The following is a 19,507-nucleotide window of genomic DNA, read 5'->3' as shown; positions in this document are numbered from 1 at the left end:
GGGTACAGCACAGCGTAGGCAGGGGCACAGCTGGAGTGACTAGCGGGGGGGGGGCACGCAGGGAGCACAAGAGTCCCCGGACCGTTGCTCACACCGCGGCTGGCGGGGGTGATGCAAGTCGGGTTTGTCAGGGTGTGCACGTGTCGGGGGCGGGGCTAGCGGCGGAGCACTCACTCGCTTGTGCTGCCAGGCGGGCCCCGTTGGCCGCAGGGAGGGGTCAGGCTGCACGGGCCAGAGGGGGCGGGGCAGGGGAAAACTCGCACTCAGAGCAGCTCCTTCGGCTGGGCAGTTGGCGAGGGCCTGCGCCTGCGCAGACAAAACGAGCGGGAGGAGGCTGTTTGGCGCCTGCGCATAGCGATTGGGAGAGGCCAGGCGGAGACCAAGATGGCGGATTAAGGCTGCGGCCGCCAACGCCACCGAGTGTGAGCGACGTCGCTGCCGCCATGGCCCGGCACAGGAACGTCCGAGGCTATAACTACGACGAAGGTAGCGAGAAGCCTTCGCCTTTCACATCTCCGGTCCCTACCAGTAACCAGCCCCCGCCCCCCCGATCGGTCCTGGCGGCAGGAAGCGCCCCCGGCATGAACACGTCTCCCAGGCGGCCTCGGGGGGAGGGAAGGGGGATGCGGTGTGTAGCCAGGCCGTGGACGGGGCTAGGCCCCGGGAACAGGAGTGGCGTGCATGGGATGTGTGGGCGCTAGGCTCCAGGGGAGTAAGAGTTGGGGCAGTTTTTACTCTAACTTTAGGGAGCGCATTTGACAGCAGTTTGAGTGACCTCAGTTTAATTCTCTCCTTTGTGGAAACTAGTTCACCCGCTTCCATCACCATGTGGGACTTTCACAGCATGGCATGGGGGAGACAAATATTTAAGAAGTAGAAGCGCATTTTAAAAGCACAGAAATTGGCAGGGGAAGACGGGTGGGGTGTGTGGTACCGTACAACTTTCAGCTCTGTTTGAAACTGACGACGTTTCACGTGGTAGTGCTACCTTAAAACTTAAGACAAGCTTATTTTCACCTAACCTTGCTGTGCACTGCGTGTTCAGTGTGTCTCCCGGAACAATTTATGACATCACAACCACTTGAAACATCAAGGAGGTGTCAGTTGCCTTCCTCTGCGTTTTAGGTTTGGGTGATGTCCCTAATCTCTCGGGGAGGACATGCAGGTTCCTGAAGAGGGAATTTGCAGGCCATATTAATAAAGCAGCTGGCAACTTGTCTTAAGATGGGAGTATTTTAGGCTCTGTGTATTTTAAGTTTGCCTTCATGTAACTATATTCTTATGAACACCTGCGTTAGTGCAGCTTTCTTTGGTATACTATCTCATTTACCTACACGGCAATTTATATTAGGTGCTCATACCTATGTAACTATATCAGTGGTTTTAAATAATGATTTTGCACTTCTTTTTACCAGGGTCTGTAGCTCCCTGCAGCAATTCAGGTCTAATTTGTATCTGTTCACCCTTAAACTATATTATGAAAATAAGAGTTTCAGGTCATGTAGTCACTAGTGGCATTTATAGCTTATTAGAGTAAAGTACACCAGTGTAAGTGACATTACTTCAGTCAGTGCATCTACATTAGGAGTTTGCATCACTGGTGGAAATTAACCTAACATAGACAAATCTTAAGACTTGCTTGGAGATTTCTCTGTTTGATTTTCACCCCTTGGAGATTAACTCAGTTTCACCTAGTCTGCGATGGGGCTTAACTCTACAAATGTCCCTGCCTTTAAGTGGTTTTCAGTTTTCCTATTAAACACTTGGGTCCCAATCCTGCAAACAAACATGGATATCTTTACATGTGAGTAATCCTTTTAATTGAGACTATGCTACTCACACATCTAAAGTTACTTGCGTAAGTGTTTGCTGGATTGTGGTCTTTAATTGCTATATGTATATAATGAACATTTTATTATGTACATAAGAAACTTGGTCTACAAATTGTGTTGTATCCGAATTTGTTAGTTTTTGGCGTGTGTACGTATACATGCATACAAATACACATATATGTGTACACATATATACACACAGAGAGACATACATTATGGGGGCATGCTACCTGTACCATAGTTGGGTTTTGCTGTGAGTTTACTTTTTGGATAGATGATGCAATTTTCTATTTTTGTCTAGGTAAATAAAAAAAAAAAAATCACTTCTATTGCAGGACTGGCCATATCAAATCTTTTGCATTCCAATAGTGAAGATTATTCGTCATGGAAGTTAGGGTCAGGAGAGACCATTTATATATATATATAATATGTATATTTACTGTATTTCTGTCCTAAAATTTGCTGCTGGTTCAGCTCCACCAGGAGTAGCCATGGTTGAGTCCTAGTACATATCTGAACGACTCCATGGCTAAATCACAGGAAGGTGTTAGCCCTTTCTCTACACTAGCTTTCCCATCATTGCTACCTCTGCTAAAGCTGCATCGAATGTGGAAAAAATTGAGAAATTTTAGGGGAAAACAAAAGAAAATCCATCTCCTTCCCAGTGCAAAATCAAACTATTCTTGTGCTCACTTGATGCAGTATGAGTTCTTGGGGGACAGCTTTCTTTTTAATAATTCTGCTGTACTTCCTTTACTTTTAAAAAATTAGAAATCTTAAATACAAAAGGAAAGGGAGCTATTTTCAAATGGGTAAAAATGAATATAGTAGTAATTGCCACACTTATTTATGAATAAATCTAGTAGTTAATGTCCAAAGAGAAGATCAATGTTGTTTTTTGTGTTGTAATGCAATTTTGGTTTAGATCATGTATTTATGCAAAATTAGACGTACCTGTCGCTGGTTTGGGGATAGGAACACAAGAATTACCATAAGAGATCAAACCAGTGGTCCATCTGTCTTGGAGTCCAGTGGCACCTTAAAGACTAAGAGATTTATTTGGGCATAAGCTTTTGTGGGTAAAGAAACCCCACTTCTTCAGATGCATGGAGTTAAAATTACAGATACAGCCCTAAATATACTGACACATAAAGAGAAGGGAGTTACCTTACAAGTGGAGAACCAGTGATGACAAGGCCAGTTCAGTCAGAGTGGATGTTGTCAACTCCAAATAATTGATGAGGCGGTGTCAATACCAAGAGAGAGAAAATGAAGCAATTTTCCCTCTCTTGTATTGACACCTCCTTATTATTTCCAATGTGTGTTACTTTGCATTTGTTAACACTGGAATTGCACTTATCAGTGTGTATTTGTTTATTTTGTTTGAATTTCATCGTGATTTGCTCTCCTCTTGGATAAGTCAGTAATTTTGTTTCAGGTGCAAAATTTCCCACATCACCGCTCAGCCCCCTTTCCAGATTAATAGGAAATATATTATATATTAGTGTGGAACTGTGGGACGCTTTTCACTGTTATTTTTTGACCATGTTGAGAAATGACATCACCCCGCCGCCATTAACCAGTTTCTAATCCATGACAGTACTTTACTTTTCACCCTATGGCTGCTACTTAATTTCCTGAGCAGCTGCTTGTGAGGAACTTTGTCAAATGGTTAATGGAAAGTCCAAATAATTATGACAACTGTTCTCCATTATCCTTTTGAAATACCCAAATAATTCTAATAGAGGTATGATTATTCTTTACAGAAGCTGATTTGTCTATGTCACATCAAGTAGTCAGAGCAATAAGCCTTTAGTTCCCCAAACTGATCTGAGTGCCGTTTGTAGGGAAGGGTACAACATTTGCTTTGGTGTTGAAGCTGTTATTAAGGAGTGTGCATAGTTTTCTTAGCATCATAGCTACTTCATTCTTCGTGACTTTTTAAAACAAATTATATAAATATTTTAAACTGTGTGCACTAGCATCTTTTAAACAGTGTTTTAGTATATATTTTGCTCTTTATAATTATGTTCACTCTGTATTTATAAATACTAAGCCTTGAAAATAAGTTTGCCTTTTCCATATTATTAGTATAATTTGTTTCCTTTTAATGAGCTCTGAGAGCCGTATCCTGATCTGAGTAAACTTAGATTTATTTATTAGAAATAATTAATATTACCCTTTCATAGCTTTACATGTCCATACAGCTTTTCTGTTAATCTTCTCAGTACTCTTATAGTATTTTCCTATTTTATAGATGGAGAAATGAGGCAAGAGATGGAACGGTCATTGAAAGAGCCAGGACATTTTGGCTCTCAATCTTATGCTCATTCCTTCAAAATAGATCATGCTTCTTCCCAAGGAGGCCAAAGAGTTTATTCAACTGAGGATATGGTTATTACTTAATGACATTGTAATTCATATTTAAAAGGAAATAGAAGGAAAACCTACAAAAAACATGAGCAATCACATTGCTGGAAGGATGCTTACTCAGTGCTAAACATTTTCTATTCCTTCTCTAAAAGCCAGCAAAGGTCTTATTCTTGGAATAACTAATATGAGGAGATGATAAATTTAAAAAAATGCAGAACTGATTGTGTTGTTTTTTTTAAGTGAGAGTGGGAGAAGGAGAGATGCACAGAAATATGGGGGAGAAGTTATAGAACAGATCAGAGAATAAGGCAGGGGTAGGCAGCCTTTTGGCTTGAGGGCCATATCTGGGTGGGGAAATTGCATGCAGGGCCATGAAAGTAGGGCTGGGGCAAGGGGCTGGGATGTGGGTGGGAGTACAGGGTGTGGAAGGGGTGCAGTGTGCAGGAAGGGGCTCAGGGCAAGGGGTTGGGGTGGATGAGGGGTGTGGACTGCAGGAGGGGACTCAGGGCATGGGGTTGGGGTGCCGGAGGGGTGCAGCAGAGGGCTCAGGGCAGGGATTTGGGTTGCGGGCTCAAGCCCAGTGCCACTTACCTGGAGGGGCTCTGGAGTGGCAGCGGCGCCTCGCTGCTAAGGCAGGCTCCACGTTTTGTGTGTGGGGGGTGTTTACCTGCTGTGTCCGCAGGTTCGGGTGATTGTGGCTACCACTGGCCGCGATTTGCTGCTCCAGGACAATGGGGGCTGCGGGAAGTGGCGTGGGACAAAGGATGTGTGCAGTGCCCATTGGCCTGAAGTGGCGAACTGTGGCCAGTGGGAGCCATGATCGACTGAACCTGCGGACGTGACAGGTAAACAAACCAGCTGGGCCTGCCAGGGGGCTTACTCTGGTGGGTGGTGTGCCAAAGGTTGCCAATCCCTGTTATATAGTACAGTAATAAAAGTACACTTGTAGTTACATTTTCTTTTTTGTGTAAGTGTGTTTTGTTATATCTTCTACTACATCATCCTGCGTGTGTGAACGCTCAATGCACATGAAAGTACTTTGAGTATGTGGTTTTATAAATTTATCCTTTAAGTTAAATATTCTAGTAGGAAATATGCTGACTGTTTTATTTCATATATATTCATATACAGACAGTCCCATGATTTGCTTAAGTTCCATGTTAGAGGGGGACAGAAAAGGAATTAGAGGGTTCTTAATTGTGTTCACTGTCCTATACATAGTCTATTGAGTATTAACTGTATATATATTACTATTCTTATAGCTGATTAAAAAGACAATTTTTATTGATGTACCTTTGAAATATTAAAATGGAATAATTATATAATCAGGGAGAGGATTTTTAAAAATATTTAAGAAATTGCTTTTAAACATTCCATACTAGTTAAATATTTAGAATTAATCTGCATATAATTTATTTTTTTTCTTCTGCCTTAGATTTTGAAGATGATGATCTTTATGGCCAATCAGTTGAGGATGATTGTTGTATTTCCCCTTCAACAGGTTAGTCCAAACGTTTGTCTGTGCAAGTCTGATTTGGAGAAATTTGGATAAATATAGATAAATTATAGAGAAGATTGAGATTTTCTGATGAGTAAAAGAGCTGGGAAGTCAACCAAGGCAAGGCTGGCTGGGTAGTGCTATATTTGGAATGTGATTGGAGCAGCAGTTGCAAAAACATATATTTATTCCCAGAACAAAGCTATGTGGGCCAGATTTTTAAAAGTATTTAGGTACATTATTGAAATCAGTTGGAATTAGGGTCCTAGGCACTTCTGAAAATCTCAGTAGACACATCTGCGTGTTTAGGCAACTAAATAACTTTAAAAATATGGTCGTTTGTCACTTTGGTTATTCTTTATTCTATAGTAAGCAGTTGCAGACATAGATATGTATTTACAGTATTTTTCGTCATGTTCCCCTATTTAAAATTAAATTGCTTTGTGTTGAGTTTTAAACTTTGCTGGTGGTTTTTTTTTTTTTTTTTTTTTTTTTTTTTTGGTTTTTTTTTTTTTTTTTTTGTCCTTTTTGTAAGGAATGAGGAGGTCCTCTCACCTTGTAAACAAAGAAAGCAACAAACAAATGAAAATCTTTTTGCGGACACAGACTAACACGGCTACTACTCTGAAACAAATGAAAAGGCACTCTAGATGTATTCTGTTTTTAAACAAGTGGGTTGCATAGCTGTGCTGGGGCATGTGTGCACACTACAAAATCTTTCAACAGTAAGCTTTTATTTAAAAGTGCCTAATGCTGGTTACATCTAGAAAGATAGCTTTGCAAATAGTTGCAGCAACTAAGATGATTAAATGTAAAACATTGGGTGATGTGCATTTAAGAAACATTTGATATGACTATAACTTCTTAAAAGATGAGATTATTAAATTTGTATATGTTCAGTATAAGAGTTGGAGTTGTGGGAATATTACATGGTCGGATAATGGATAGCTGTTTTCTTTGACCATGTCTGTATGGTGTGTGTTTTTGCTTCTCGTGAACATTTGTGCAAATTATTATTTATTATTACACCAATGTTTGCAGACTCACTGAACTCTTGTTTTTGTATGGAAGCTAGAATATTTGTGTGTGGACAAGGCTTTTCTCATTTAAAAAACTTTAGCCATCCAGTGACAAAGTAGAAACACAACCAAATGTCTCAAGAGTCTGCTCATACACCATAAATAAAATAGCAAATAGTTGTAATGAATGTTCAGAGAACTCCTAGTCTGAAATTTCTTTACATAAACTTTGAAAAATTATGAATTATGACTAGAACCCGGATTCAGCAAAGCATTTAAGCATATGATTTAGGGGCTTTGCTTATTAGGGGTGAGATTTATGCATGTGTTTAAAATTTAAACATGTGCTAAAGTACTTTGATTCATGGCCTGTATTTGTAAAAATTAAAGCTCAAGAACAGAAAAATGGGCTGAATTAATTGAATAAACTTTGTTATGAATAGATAAAAATAGTATATGCTACTTTAACCCTACATCACACTGGACTTTAAAACAAACTAATTATGGCCAATGCACTTATTTTTTAAGCGGAAACAGTGCAAAATTCTTGAGATTTGCGGTCATAAAGTTATAAGTTGAATCCTAAATAAAAATATTTGAGAATTCTTGGTCTAGATTTTTTTTTCCTTTGAAAGTCTTCATAAACTTGATTTTTTTGTTACAGAATACTGAACTGGGTAGAATTGTGCATTATATTTAAAGGTACATGGATATTGACTTCTGCATGGAGGGTCTCCTCTTTTGGTGGAAGGGGGCCATCCGGAGTATATAAGTATGGACTCTCCTTTGCCCAGTGTAGTCCTCTAGGTTAATAATTACAAAACGAGATTCTTTTTTTCCAAATTAATTAATGCAGGCTACCATCAATATATATTTTCTTTAGCTAGATTTTGTATTCAAACAATGGGATACTTGTTTGAAGGGAAACTATTTTTAATATTCTGCTCCTGCTTGTTGTAGCTGCACAGTTTATTTACTCAAGACGTGACAAACCCTCAGCATTTGCTGAGCGATTAGAAGAAGAGTATGGCTATGAAGATGCAGAAGAACCTGCCAAGAATATTACATCCAATGACCAGCTAACTGGAGTTGATCACGGTAATTGTTAAGAACAGTTAATCAGTTCAATCTTGTTTTCATTCTTCTATGACTTTGAAATCCTCTTATATTGAATTATCTTTTATTGATAACCGACTTTTATTACTCGCTGACTTTATCAAACTGCCCACCATTTTGGGGCCAAATAGTAGAACACCCATGAATTCTAAGGAATGGTCATATCTAATAATACATTTAAAAATGATCTCTAAAAGGCTTCAGTTTCTAGCTATTGAATCTTGTTATGCCTTTCTCTGCTAGATTAAAGAATCGTTTAGTGTACCCAGTATTTTCTCCTTGTGAAGGTACTTGTATATTATAATCAAGTCACTACTACTGTTTTTTTGTGGACACCAGAACTGGGTACAATATTCCATTATTGGTCTCACCAGTGTCATACAGAGGTAAAACTGCCTCCCCACTCTTTCTCACAACTCTGCTTTTATTGAAGGATTGCATTTATCCTTCTAACCACAGCTTTGCACTGGAAACTCCTCTTGAGTTGCTTGCCCACTGTGACCGCTATATCCTTTTGAGAGTCATTGCTTTCTAGAATACAGACACCCCACCCATTCTTTAGATATGGCCTGAATTCCTTGTTTCCTGACTGTATAACTTTGCATTTTGCTGTATTAAAATGCATTTTGTTTGAATGGCTCTAGTTTACCAAGAGATACAGATCTTTCTGTGTGACTGCCTTGTCCTGCTCATTATTTACTACTCTGCCAATCTTTGTGGTCACAGGCAAGTTTTGTCAGTAGTGTTTTTATATTTACTTTCAGATAACTGCTGAAAATGTGGACTAAAGTCTAATACCGATTCCTGTGGAACCCCTTTAGAAATATTCCTATTCAATGATAATTCCCTGTAAAATTTTTGAGATCTGTCAGTCGGTTTTTAATCCATTTTGTGTATGCTCTATTGATATTGTATAGTGCTAATTTTTTAATTGGAATGATGTGCGATATGGAGCTAAATGCCATACAAAAGTGTAAGTATATTACATCTATCTTCACAGTTACCTTTATCAACTAAACTTGTAATTTCATCAAAGAATGAAATCAGATTTTTTGACCTTTTTTCTCTAATGCCATGTTTACTGGCATTTACTATATTTCTATCCTTTAAGCTGTTATTAATTGAATCTTGTATCAGCTTTTCATTATTTTGCCTGGGATTTATGTCAGTCTAAGTGGGCCATTGTCCAGATTATCTCACTTTCCCTTTTTTTGAATAACGGCACAACATGAGTACTCTTCCAGTCTTTTAGAATTTATTCTGCATTACAGGATACATTAAAAGTTAACATCAGCAGGCCAGAGATCTTCCGAGCCAACTCTTTTGGACTTTCGGGTGCAAGTCATCTAGGCCTCCTGATTTAAATGTTTATCCTTGGTAAATAATGTTTAATGCCCTCGGTTACTAAGGGACTGGAAGGTGCTTCATCATCCTCATGTATTATAAATTCATTATCCTGCTTTTTTTTTTCCAGATGTCAACCAGAAAGATTTATTGAACACCCTGCTTTTTCTGCATCCTAATTAACAATTTTGCCATCTCCATCTAATAATGGGCTTATTCCGTTATTAGGATTACTTAAGTTGCTTACATACTTAAAACAAAAGAGAACCAAAAAAAACCCACCTCCACCTTTTATTGTCCGCAGTCCTGCCAAGCGTATATTTTTCCCTGATGCCTTCAGCTTCCCTTATCAATTTTCAGCATTTTTAACTTCTAATTTTTATCTATTGCTATCTATTTCCCATGTGTTATAAATTGCTTTTTCATTTTTAATTACTGCCTCCACTTTGGCACTATATCAGGTTTTAGCCAAAGTTGTCCTCTCTTTTGATAGTGGAATTGTAACTTTTTGGTCATCTGATAAACTCTTCTTAAAGAACTCCCAATTTTCATTCACATTTTTCTGTCTACATTTTTCCTCCCAATCAGTTTTGCTCATAATTGTCCTCAGCTTTGGGAAATTAGCACTTTTGAAGTACCAAGTATATATTTTACTGGTTGGAATCTTCTTCTTTTTGCCTGCAATATAATCAGGTCATAAGTGATCACTAGTCAACCACAAACTCTGAGTCTAGTGATTAATTCAGCTTTATTCACCGTAATGAGGTCCAAAGTAGTTCTGACATTGGTACATGTTTTTGTGTTAGAAAACCATCTTAAATAAGTTTGAGAAACTTTAATGATATTTAATTACTATCTGTCTGAGACTTCCAGCATATATTTCCCTTAAGAGTTTTCTTTCCACACGTTTCAGAGGAGGAGTTTAAGGAGTAATTCATCCTATTCTCTGGTTTGATTTGGTGGTCTCTAAAAAACCCCCACCATTACCTTATCCGGTACTTTATTAGCACGAACTAACTATGGGGAAGATAAGGTTTCTACACTATTGTTAAAATAGCCACATTTCTTATACTGCATGTATCATTGTTTGTTAGTTTTCTGGTTAAATATGTAGTTTGTTAAATGTATACCATAAAATAGCCAGCCTGTAGAACCTATCCAAGTTAACTTTGCTCTGAATACTGTATCATCTTTTTTGAGAGCCTCTGTACATTTCCACTTAAGGGGAACAGTGCACTGGTTGCACAAACCCTGTTGAAAACTGTCACTCTGATGTTGCATGAGTAATGCCATTTGGCACTCGTATAAGAGACTATGAATGAGTACGGTTGATCATCACTTGATCATGTTTATAATGTGCAAGCTGAATAAAGTCCAGACCAGTAATATATATATACTTGGTGTTTTAATAGGGCAAATTTCACAAAGCTGTAAACAATTATGAGCCAAGTCAGCTAGTTGGAAGAATTTAATCAGAAAAATGTGAATGAGAATTCGGGAATCATTTAAGAACACCTTACTGGATGCCCCAAAAGCCACAATAGAGGAAGAAGGTTTTACTGGTTTAAAACAGACCTTGTGTAGAGGGAAAGTGAAGGGAGCTATACAAAAGTTAAAAAAATTATTTATATATATTGGCATTAATTACATTATATATATCAAAAAGAGGAAGTTGATAGTAATGAATATAAATTGGAAGTTAGAAATTGTAGAATAATAAGGGAAGCTAAGGGACACATGGAGAAATTTGTGGCCAGCAGAGTTAAGGACACTAAGACATTTTTAAAAAATGTGTTAGGAACAAAAAGACTCCTGACAATGATATTGATCCATCATTGGAGGGAAATAATGAATTAAAAATAATAATGCAGTAAAGTCAGGAGTGTTCCCTAAATATTTCTGTTCTGTATTTGGTGTGTTGGGGTGGGGAGAGATCTAGTCTCATCATAGGGCGATAACATTCTTTCCATTCCACTGGTATCTCAGGAGGATGTTAAACAGAAACGAAAGGTAGACATTTTTAAATCAGCAAGTCCTGATAACTTGCACCCAAGTGTTCCAAAAGAGCTGGCTGAGGAGGTCACTGAACTGTTAATGTTGCTTTTCAGTAAGTTTTGGAACAGTGGAGAACTTTCAGAAGACTGGAAGAAATCTAATGTTGTCCCAATATTTAAAAAAAGTAAACGAGATGACCTGGATAATTTATAGGTCTGGCAGCCTGACACCAATCCTGTGGAAGATAATGGAGCAGCTGATATGGAACTCGATTAATAAAGAATTACAGGAGGTAATGTAATTAATGCCAATCAACATGGGTTTATAGAAAATAGATCCCGTCAAAATAACTTGATATCTTTTTTGAATAAGATAACAAGTTTGGTTGATAAAGGTAATAGTGTTCGTGTAATATACTTAGACTTCTGTAAGGTGTTTGACTTGGTACCACACAACATTTTGATCTAAAAAAAAAAATTAGAACGATATAAAATTAACTTTTGTTGTTTGCCGTGTTGTTGTAGCCATGTTGGTCTCAGGATATGAAACCCACACGGTGGATGAGGTAATATCTCTTATTGGACCAACTGTCTGGATTAAACCTGAAAAAGAGCTCTGTGGAGCTCAAAAGCTTGCCTCTTTAATGAGCAGAAGCTGGTCCAATAAAAGATATTACCTAACCCACCTTGAGTCTCTTTTAAATTTAAAATCTTGTACTTTAAATGGTTTAAAAACTGGCCAACTGTTAGGTCTCAAAATACAATTTTCATCAAGCATATGTATTTCCAGCATCAGTTCTTGGCTCTGAGCTAATTAACACTTATATCCGTGACCTGGGAGAAAACCTATCAGCATCACTGATAAAATTTGCAGAAGACACACAAATTGGGGGAATGGTAAGTGATGTAGAGGACAGGTCACTGATTAAGAGCAATCTGGTTCGCTTGGAAAACTGGGTGCAGGAAAACAAAATGTTTTAGTATGGCTAAATGTAAATGTATACAATTAGGAACAAGAATGTAGGTATATTACAGAACGGGGGACTCTATCCTGGGAAGTAGTGACTGTGAAAAAGGTTTGGGAGTCATAGGGCATAATCAGCTGAACATGAGCTCCCATTGGGATGCTGTGGCCAAAAGAGCTTATGTGATTCTTGGATGCATAAAGGGGAACCTCAAGTAGGAGTAAACAGGTTTTTTTATCTCTATATTTGGTGCTGGTGTGGTTGTTGCTGGAACAGTGTTCTGTTTTAGTGTCCACAATTCAGAAAGGGCTGTGAGAATGATTAAAGAATTAGAAAACATGCCTTATCGTGGTAGACTCAAAGAACTCAATTATTTAGCTTAACAAAGAGAAGGTTAAGGGGTGACTTGATTAGTCTGTAAGTATTTACTTGGGGAGCAAATATTTAATAATGGGCTCTTCAGTCTAGCAGAGAGAGGTATAATGATGTAATGGCTGGAACTTAAAATGTATATATGGAGATACTGATCTCATAGAACTGGAAGGGACCCTGAAAGGTCATCAAGTCCAGTCCCCTGCCTTCACTTTCAGGACCAAATACTGATTTTGCCCCAGATCCCTGAGTGGCCCCCTCAAGGATTGAACTCTCAGCCCTGGGTTTAGCAGGAAATAAGGCTTACCAGTGAGAGTGATTAACCACTGGAACAATTTACCAGTGGTTGTGGTAGATTCTCCATCACTGACAATTTTTAAATATGTGCTCTAGGAATTATTTTGGGGAAGTTTTGTGAACTGTATTATAGTGGAGGTCAGGCTAGATGATCACAATGGTGATCCTTATGGTCTTAATATTAGACTCTAACATCATCAGTTTCTTTACTGTTGTGGAAGAGGGTATACAGAAACCTTTGCTGCGTCCATGCCTGTACACTCAGACCCTTACTTAGCACCTCTTCTCAGCTTTATAAATATGTGTGTGTGTCTGTGTATGTTTGTAGTTAATAGTGGATTTTGGTAGTTTTGAGAGAGTTTTCTTCCTTTTTTGTATAACTTGCATGACTTTACATAAAAATATAAGCATGGCCATACGTGGTTAGGCCAGTGGTCCGTCTATCCCAGCATCGTATCTTCCAACTGTGGCCAGTGCCAGAAACTTCAGAGAGAGTGAACAGAACAGGGTATTTATTAAGTGATCCATCCCCTGTTGTCCAGTCCCTGCTTCCTGCAGTCAGAGTTTTAGGGACTTTGAGCGTAGGATTGAGTTGCTGATCATCTTGGCTAATAGCCATTGATGGATCTATCCTCCATAAACTTATCTAATCCTTTTTTGAACCCAGTTGTACTTTTGTCCTTTACAATATCCCCGGCAGTGAATTCCACAGGTTGACTGCATTGTCTGAAGAAGCCCTTCTGTATGTTTTTAACCTTGCTGCCTATTAATTTCATTGTGTACCCCCTCATCCTTGTGTTATGTGAAGGGGTAAATAGCACTTTCTTATTCATTTTCTCCCACACCATTCATGATTTTATAGACCCCTATCATATTCCCTCCATAGTTATCTCTTTGAAAGCTCAGGGGTCCTACACCTGGTCTCCCAAAGGGGGTTCATGATATCCCTCAATATTTCGGGGGAAGTCTGAAGAGCATGCTTAGTGTCTCATCTGCCTGGGAGATGTCTGCTCTGTAGTAATGTTGGTTTGCATAGCTCACAAAACTCAAGCTTGTTGGGACAGACAATTCTGACTCTGTACTTCATGAGAGAAAAGTTGAATGCACAGGCTGAGACTCCAGAAGGCCAGGGTTCCATCCAGGGCCCACAATGTCTGTCTTTGGTGATGAAGCCCATGACCACATAATAGCCCAAGTCATTTGCCTTTATGCTGGCTTCAGCACTAGACTTTAAGTGAGGTTGAGCACAGGTTTGTCTAAGTCCATGACTCTTCCATTTAATGTGATGATCAATAAACCACTGAATTGTCTGCATTGGTGAACCTTGCTAAGACTCTTCCAGAGTCTTAAGGTTTGGCACTTTAACCTGGTTCTGGCAGCATGCCAACAAAACCTGACACTTCAGAGGGCCTCTGGACAACTTTGTTATCAGACCTTTGGAAAAAATGATGCCTCCTTGAACCCAGAAGTCTGGCACTGATGACTTAGCCCATGTAAGCTGCTATGCTTTTAATATATCTGTCTGGCAAATTTCTCTTAACTTTTCCTGCCAAGAGAAAGGAGAAGAGAGATCCTTTATCTAGTACTGAGAATGTCTCTCAAAACAGGAAAAAAACATTGGCCCCATTCTAAGGATAATACTCCAGAGCAACCACACCAGCGCTGGAGTCTACAATGCAATGATCCCAGCACCGCCAGCAGACTTTTCTCTTATTCAGATCTCTTTGACTCTGTCCACATCCTCAAGCCTCAGTGTTGAACTCATGTTTAAAATGTTAGCATCCCCATTATTATTATAGCTTCTCTAGATACGTTACCTTCTGGCCCGGAACAGTTTCAAAATCCTCTAGCATGAATCTGCGTTTTGGTACTGGCAGCTGTCTGTGCCATCCAGTATGGGATTTGAGGGTCATTCATGTTCACCTTGTCGGGAAGAGCATGCTGTCCCTGACTTTGGGGGCAGCTCCCTCTCTGTCCTTGTGAGTTTGAAAGGATTTTATGTAGGGACCTGTCCAGTTGCTGAAGTGGTCCTATGGATACGGCTTGCATATTTGTGATGGGGTGCTCTATTCACCGCAGGTATGGGGCTTCCTTCTTGTCATTCTGGGGAATAGCTTACCAGGTCAACGCCCTTTCCTGTTTTTGCACTCTGCCTCTTTGTCTGCAGCTTGTGTCTCACCCTAGGAGTTGCTGTAGCCTCTTTGTGACTCAGTTCTCTGGCTTGGTCACTATTTTGGCTTCCTCTTCCTGGGGTTGGAAAGTTTCTTCCCACACACAGGCTCAGGCATTCTTCCTATATACTGTCCTGCTGGTGCCATTTCCCCACTGGCTGCTTTGGGAACCCTGGCTCGTCCTTACTCCGGGTCCTGGTTCAGTGACCCTCTAATCAGCAGTCAAGGTCTGTTTCACTCTGTACCTTGCTGCATTTCCCTGAGTCCTTTCCTAACCTTTGGGCTCTCCCTTACGTCTTTGGGTCTGCTAGCTTCAGCACTCCCTCCTTCAGGGAATAACCGCAGCCTACACGTCTCTGTAGACTCCATACACTCTTCCCTTTTCCCACGGAGTGATTAAAGCCTTTCCCAGCAGCCTCTTCTGTTGCCAGCCTCCTGGCTTATATAGGCTCTGCCAATTCCTTCACAGAAGGTGAGCTTCTTCTAATTAAGGTGTTTTTTCTTCAGCCTAATAGGTTAATTGGCCCATTTGGCCTCCGTTAACTCCTTAAGGGGAATTGTGCAGTGTATACCCCATCACAGGCCTTTTATAGATTATGAAGCCTAAGAACAGAGGGTCCGCCTTACTTATCATGTGAATCTTTCTGGGGAAACACCGACCTAGTGTGGTTGGTGTCTGGAGGGTAAGAATCATGGAAGATGCATAAATTTAAGGAATATAGTTCTTTCACAGAACATGGCAGTGTAGCAGAGGTGGCACAGTTGGTTTCATTTTCCCAAAGAAATGCTTCTCAGCATTCAAAAGTTTGGAAAACATTGCCTTAGAGGGGATTGCACCCTTACACATTTATCTTTATAAAATGGCATTTCTCATGACTATTACTTCTATCAGGAGAGCTAGTGAAAAATTACAAATCTTGATGGCTAATCTCATACCACATTACATAAGGCAGTGGTTCGCAGCTTAATACACCATGTGGTACCTGGGCTTCAGAGGCCAGGTGGCAGGGCAGCTGCAGCCTGGACCCTGACCCAGAACTCTGCCACGCGGGACTGGCTGCCCGCCCCGACCCCCATGGGGCCGGCCCTGCTGGGCCAGCCAGCTGCCAGGCCCAACCTCGACCAGAGCTGGCGAGGCTGGGTGGCTGCCCTGGACCCCAGACTCCTGCCATGTAGGGTGGGCCGGCTGCCCTAGACACAGACCCCGGAGCTTGCAGGGCTGGGCAGCTGATCTGGACCCCCACCATGAGGGGCAGGCCGGCAGCCCCGACCTCGTCCCAGCTGTGCTGGTCAACGGGGCAGCCCGCACCCTCTGCGGTGGGCAGACTGGAACTTGGCGGACCCCAGCCCACGGGCCACCCTTTAGCACTTGAACTGTGCTGCAGTTGTTTTCTAATTGGGCCGCATGCAGGCCGCGGGTTGAGAACCGCTGAATAAGGACACAGTGGTCCTCCATCACATCCTAAGTTAATTCCCAAAGTCGTTTCACACATTCACATCAACCAGTCCATCCACTCCGTCTTTTTCCCGTAAACCCGTGGCCTATGGAGGTGAGGCTTGTTTCCATATGTTTACTGTGAAAAAGGTTCTCTCTTTCCATTTGGAAATAACTAAACTTTATGCAGTTCAACAGATGGTTTTAGCCTATGTGAGGAGAAGTGCCATATTCACCCAGAAATTATTAGAGGATTAGATCCTACACAGTTTTGTTATAACATAGCTGAAGTCCATATCCTGTCAGGGCTTAAGGCTCACTTGGTAAGGCCAATGCTGAGTCTGTGAGATGCCTGAGACTTATCTCAGTTGCTGAACTCTACAGAACAGCTATTTAGAGTTCTGTTTATAAGCTCAGTAAACTCTAGTTATTAAATTTAGCATCACACTCTAATGATGGGTTTAAGAGAGCTGTTCCGCAGTCTTTTCCTGAAAACTCTTCAGGCTACATTCTGCTGGGGCTGTACTACTCACTAGTCCCCCACTAGTCAGAATGTGCAGGGGTCCATTGAAGAAAAAATATAGATTACCTCCCAGTAACAGTGATTCTTTGAAAGTTGCTTCTGCACATTCACAGTTAGCTCTCACCTTCTCTTTTACCTGACAGTTCTCTATGCACATAGGACTCTGTGGTACAGGAGAAGGAACTGCGGCAACTGCACTCCCTTAGAGTCTGAATATTTGCAAAAAGGGCATGATCGTTCAGCTCCCACAGATACGATTTTCAAGAGGGGTTCATGAGCTTGAGGTGGCAGGAGCACCATCTCGCACAAGTATAAATGCACAAGATGACTGAAGAATCACAGCTACTAGCAAATAGCCTTTCTGTGATTCTTGATACATTAAAATATTTATTGTGGGACACTAATATTGTGTTATCTGAGTTTTCTGCATTTAATTTCTCTTAAAAAGAGCCTCAAAGATCTTATGGTTGCCATTGCAGTCATGAGACATGTCATTTGGGTTTTGGCTCAGCACGTAAAGCTGGCATTGCTTTCAACCTTGGTATTGTAGAGTTTTGGTGAAGAGCAGTGGTTCCCAAACTTTAACAACCTGTTAACCCCTTTCATTAAAATGTCAAGTCTCGTGAACCCCCTCCTAAAAATGAATATTTTCAGGGATTTTCTCCCTTACCTGAGGATAAAGTATAAAAGCAGTGATCTTGGAAGTATAAAATTTGTTTTTATGACATGCTTATTACACAGTTATTTATTATTTATCATTACAGCATTTTATTACATTATGAAAATGGCAACACTCTTCCAAGATCTCACTTTTGCAGCTTGTATCACTTTGATTAAGCCAGTTGTAAGAAAAGGCTCCTGGCTTTCATCAAGGAGTATCAGAGTGAAACAGCATGAAGGTGTTTAAGAAGCCAGCTCAAAGAGTTCCTCCTACACAACATTCAGGTCTTGAGCAGTCCAGGCAAACAACACACGTTACACAAAGCTTAAACTTGTTCTTCATAATAATTAAAAAAGCAATACTAGCAGCCTATTTAATTTTAAAAACAGCAAAAATAATCTACCTCCCTTTCAATTTCTTATAAGGAGTCTTGAAGTTTAAATCTCCTCAGTGTGATAGATATGCTTGCTTTGATCTGCATAGCTCTTGGGGCTCCGGGCTGGGCCTGTGGTGCCTGGGATCCCTAGGGGCAGCTCTGTCTGCCATTAGAGAATTTTTTCCCGAGAACCCCCTGTGACGTTTCGTGAACCCCAGTTTGGGAACCACTGGTGAAGAGGATGGTCAGAATCATTACCTTGTCCAGTTCAATGTCAGGGCTCGCTTTTGTTCTGCTGGGTATGGAGGACTTAGGGCTTGCTGATTGTTAATGCTGTAAATATAATGGATCACTTTATTGATAGTAGTAGGATGTAATTTTCTTTTTTCTTTGAATACTGATATTTTATTCCTAAATTTTGAACATTATTAACTTTGCCTTGGCGTTTAAATGACCTGCAACAGATAAATCATTGAGTTAGTGGGTAGAGAGACAGTATCAGAAGTTTCACACTGCATCTTTCTGATTGATGTGTCGCAAAGAAATCTTGAAAGATGTATGCTGTGCCTGTAATGGAGATGAAGAAAGCTTTCTTGTCCATCGTAGAACTCTCATTGTGATCATATTTATTATGCTAGTGCCTAAAGGCCAACCAAGTAGGCCTCTCATTGTGCTAGGACTGTACAATCATGGAGAAGGAGATGATCCCTGCCCCAAAGTGCTGACCGTCTAAGTCAGGGGTAGGCAACCTTTCAGAAGTGTTGTGCCGAGTCTTCATTTATTCACTCTCTAATGTAAGGTTTCGCGTGCCGGTAATACGTATTAACATTTTGAGAAGGTCTCTTTCTCTGAGTCTATAGTGTATAACTAAACTATTGTATGTAAAGTAAATAAGGTTTTTAAAATGTTCAAGAAGCTTCGTTTAAAATTAAACTAAAATGCAGAGCCCCCCGGACTGGTGGCCAGGACCTGGGCAGCGTGAGTGCAACTGAAAATCAGCTCGCGTGCTGCCTTCGGCACACGTGCCATAGGTTGCCTACCCCTGGTCTAAGTAGACAAGACAGACACAGGCGGGGTAGGGGAGGGGAAGAAGAATTAAGGATGAGAGAGTTACAATGTGAAGGCAGCAAATGCCATGTCAGTTCCATGATTTTTTTTGGTGGTGGGGGTGGGTTGAATAACAGCCAGATTCATCTGTATTTTCTCAAATTGAACAAAGGGTTAAGGGTATGTGACTGTGAATTTTTTATCTTTGTCAAGGATAATATTATTTGGTTTCTGTGTATGCAGCCCCAAGAGTGAGGCGGAGGGAGGCATTTACCAATGTGTAAAATATTTGTAATGTTAGAATATAAAGGCAAGGTCATTGACATTTGGAGAAGTAGGAAATACTATTCTAATGGATATATAAGTAGCACTGATTTAAAACAGGGATAGGCAGCCTATGGCACGTGTCCCAAAGGCGGCACCTGAGCTGACTTCCAGTGGCAGTCACACTGCCCAGGGCCTGGCCGCCCATCCGGGGGACTCT

At 40.5% G+C, this 19,507-nt stretch overlaps 1 protein-coding gene across 3 annotated transcripts in view; it reads left to right on the top strand.

Annotated features, from left to right (window-relative positions):
* Positions 1 to 303: 303 nt before the first annotated feature.
* HBS1L (HBS1 like translational GTPase) overlaps positions 304 to 19,507 on the top strand; it is a 117,850-nt gene continuing 98,646 nt past the window's right edge. The window contains exons 1-3 of one of the 3 annotated variants that reach the window (XM_032785179.2): positions 304 to 486; positions 5,641 to 5,706; positions 7,683 to 7,820. In XM_032785179.2, the coding sequence (XP_032641070.1) occupies positions 444 to 486; positions 5,641 to 5,706; positions 7,683 to 7,820 (247 nt within the window). In that variant the 5' untranslated portion in view covers positions 304 to 443. Of the gene's footprint in view, positions 487 to 5,640; positions 5,707 to 7,682; positions 7,821 to 19,507 lie in introns of those variants that run through there. The other 2 variants (XM_075063967.1, XM_032785181.1) reach the window with 2 other exon arrangements.

The sequence above is a fragment of the Chelonoidis abingdonii genome, chromosome 3 (genome assembly GCF_003597395.2).
Source record: "Chelonoidis abingdonii isolate Lonesome George chromosome 3, CheloAbing_2.0, whole genome shotgun sequence".
In the NCBI taxonomy this organism is placed as follows: Eukaryota; Metazoa; Chordata; order Testudines; family Testudinidae; genus Chelonoidis; species Chelonoidis abingdonii.
This window is presented reverse-complemented; position numbering and strand designations above follow the sequence as displayed.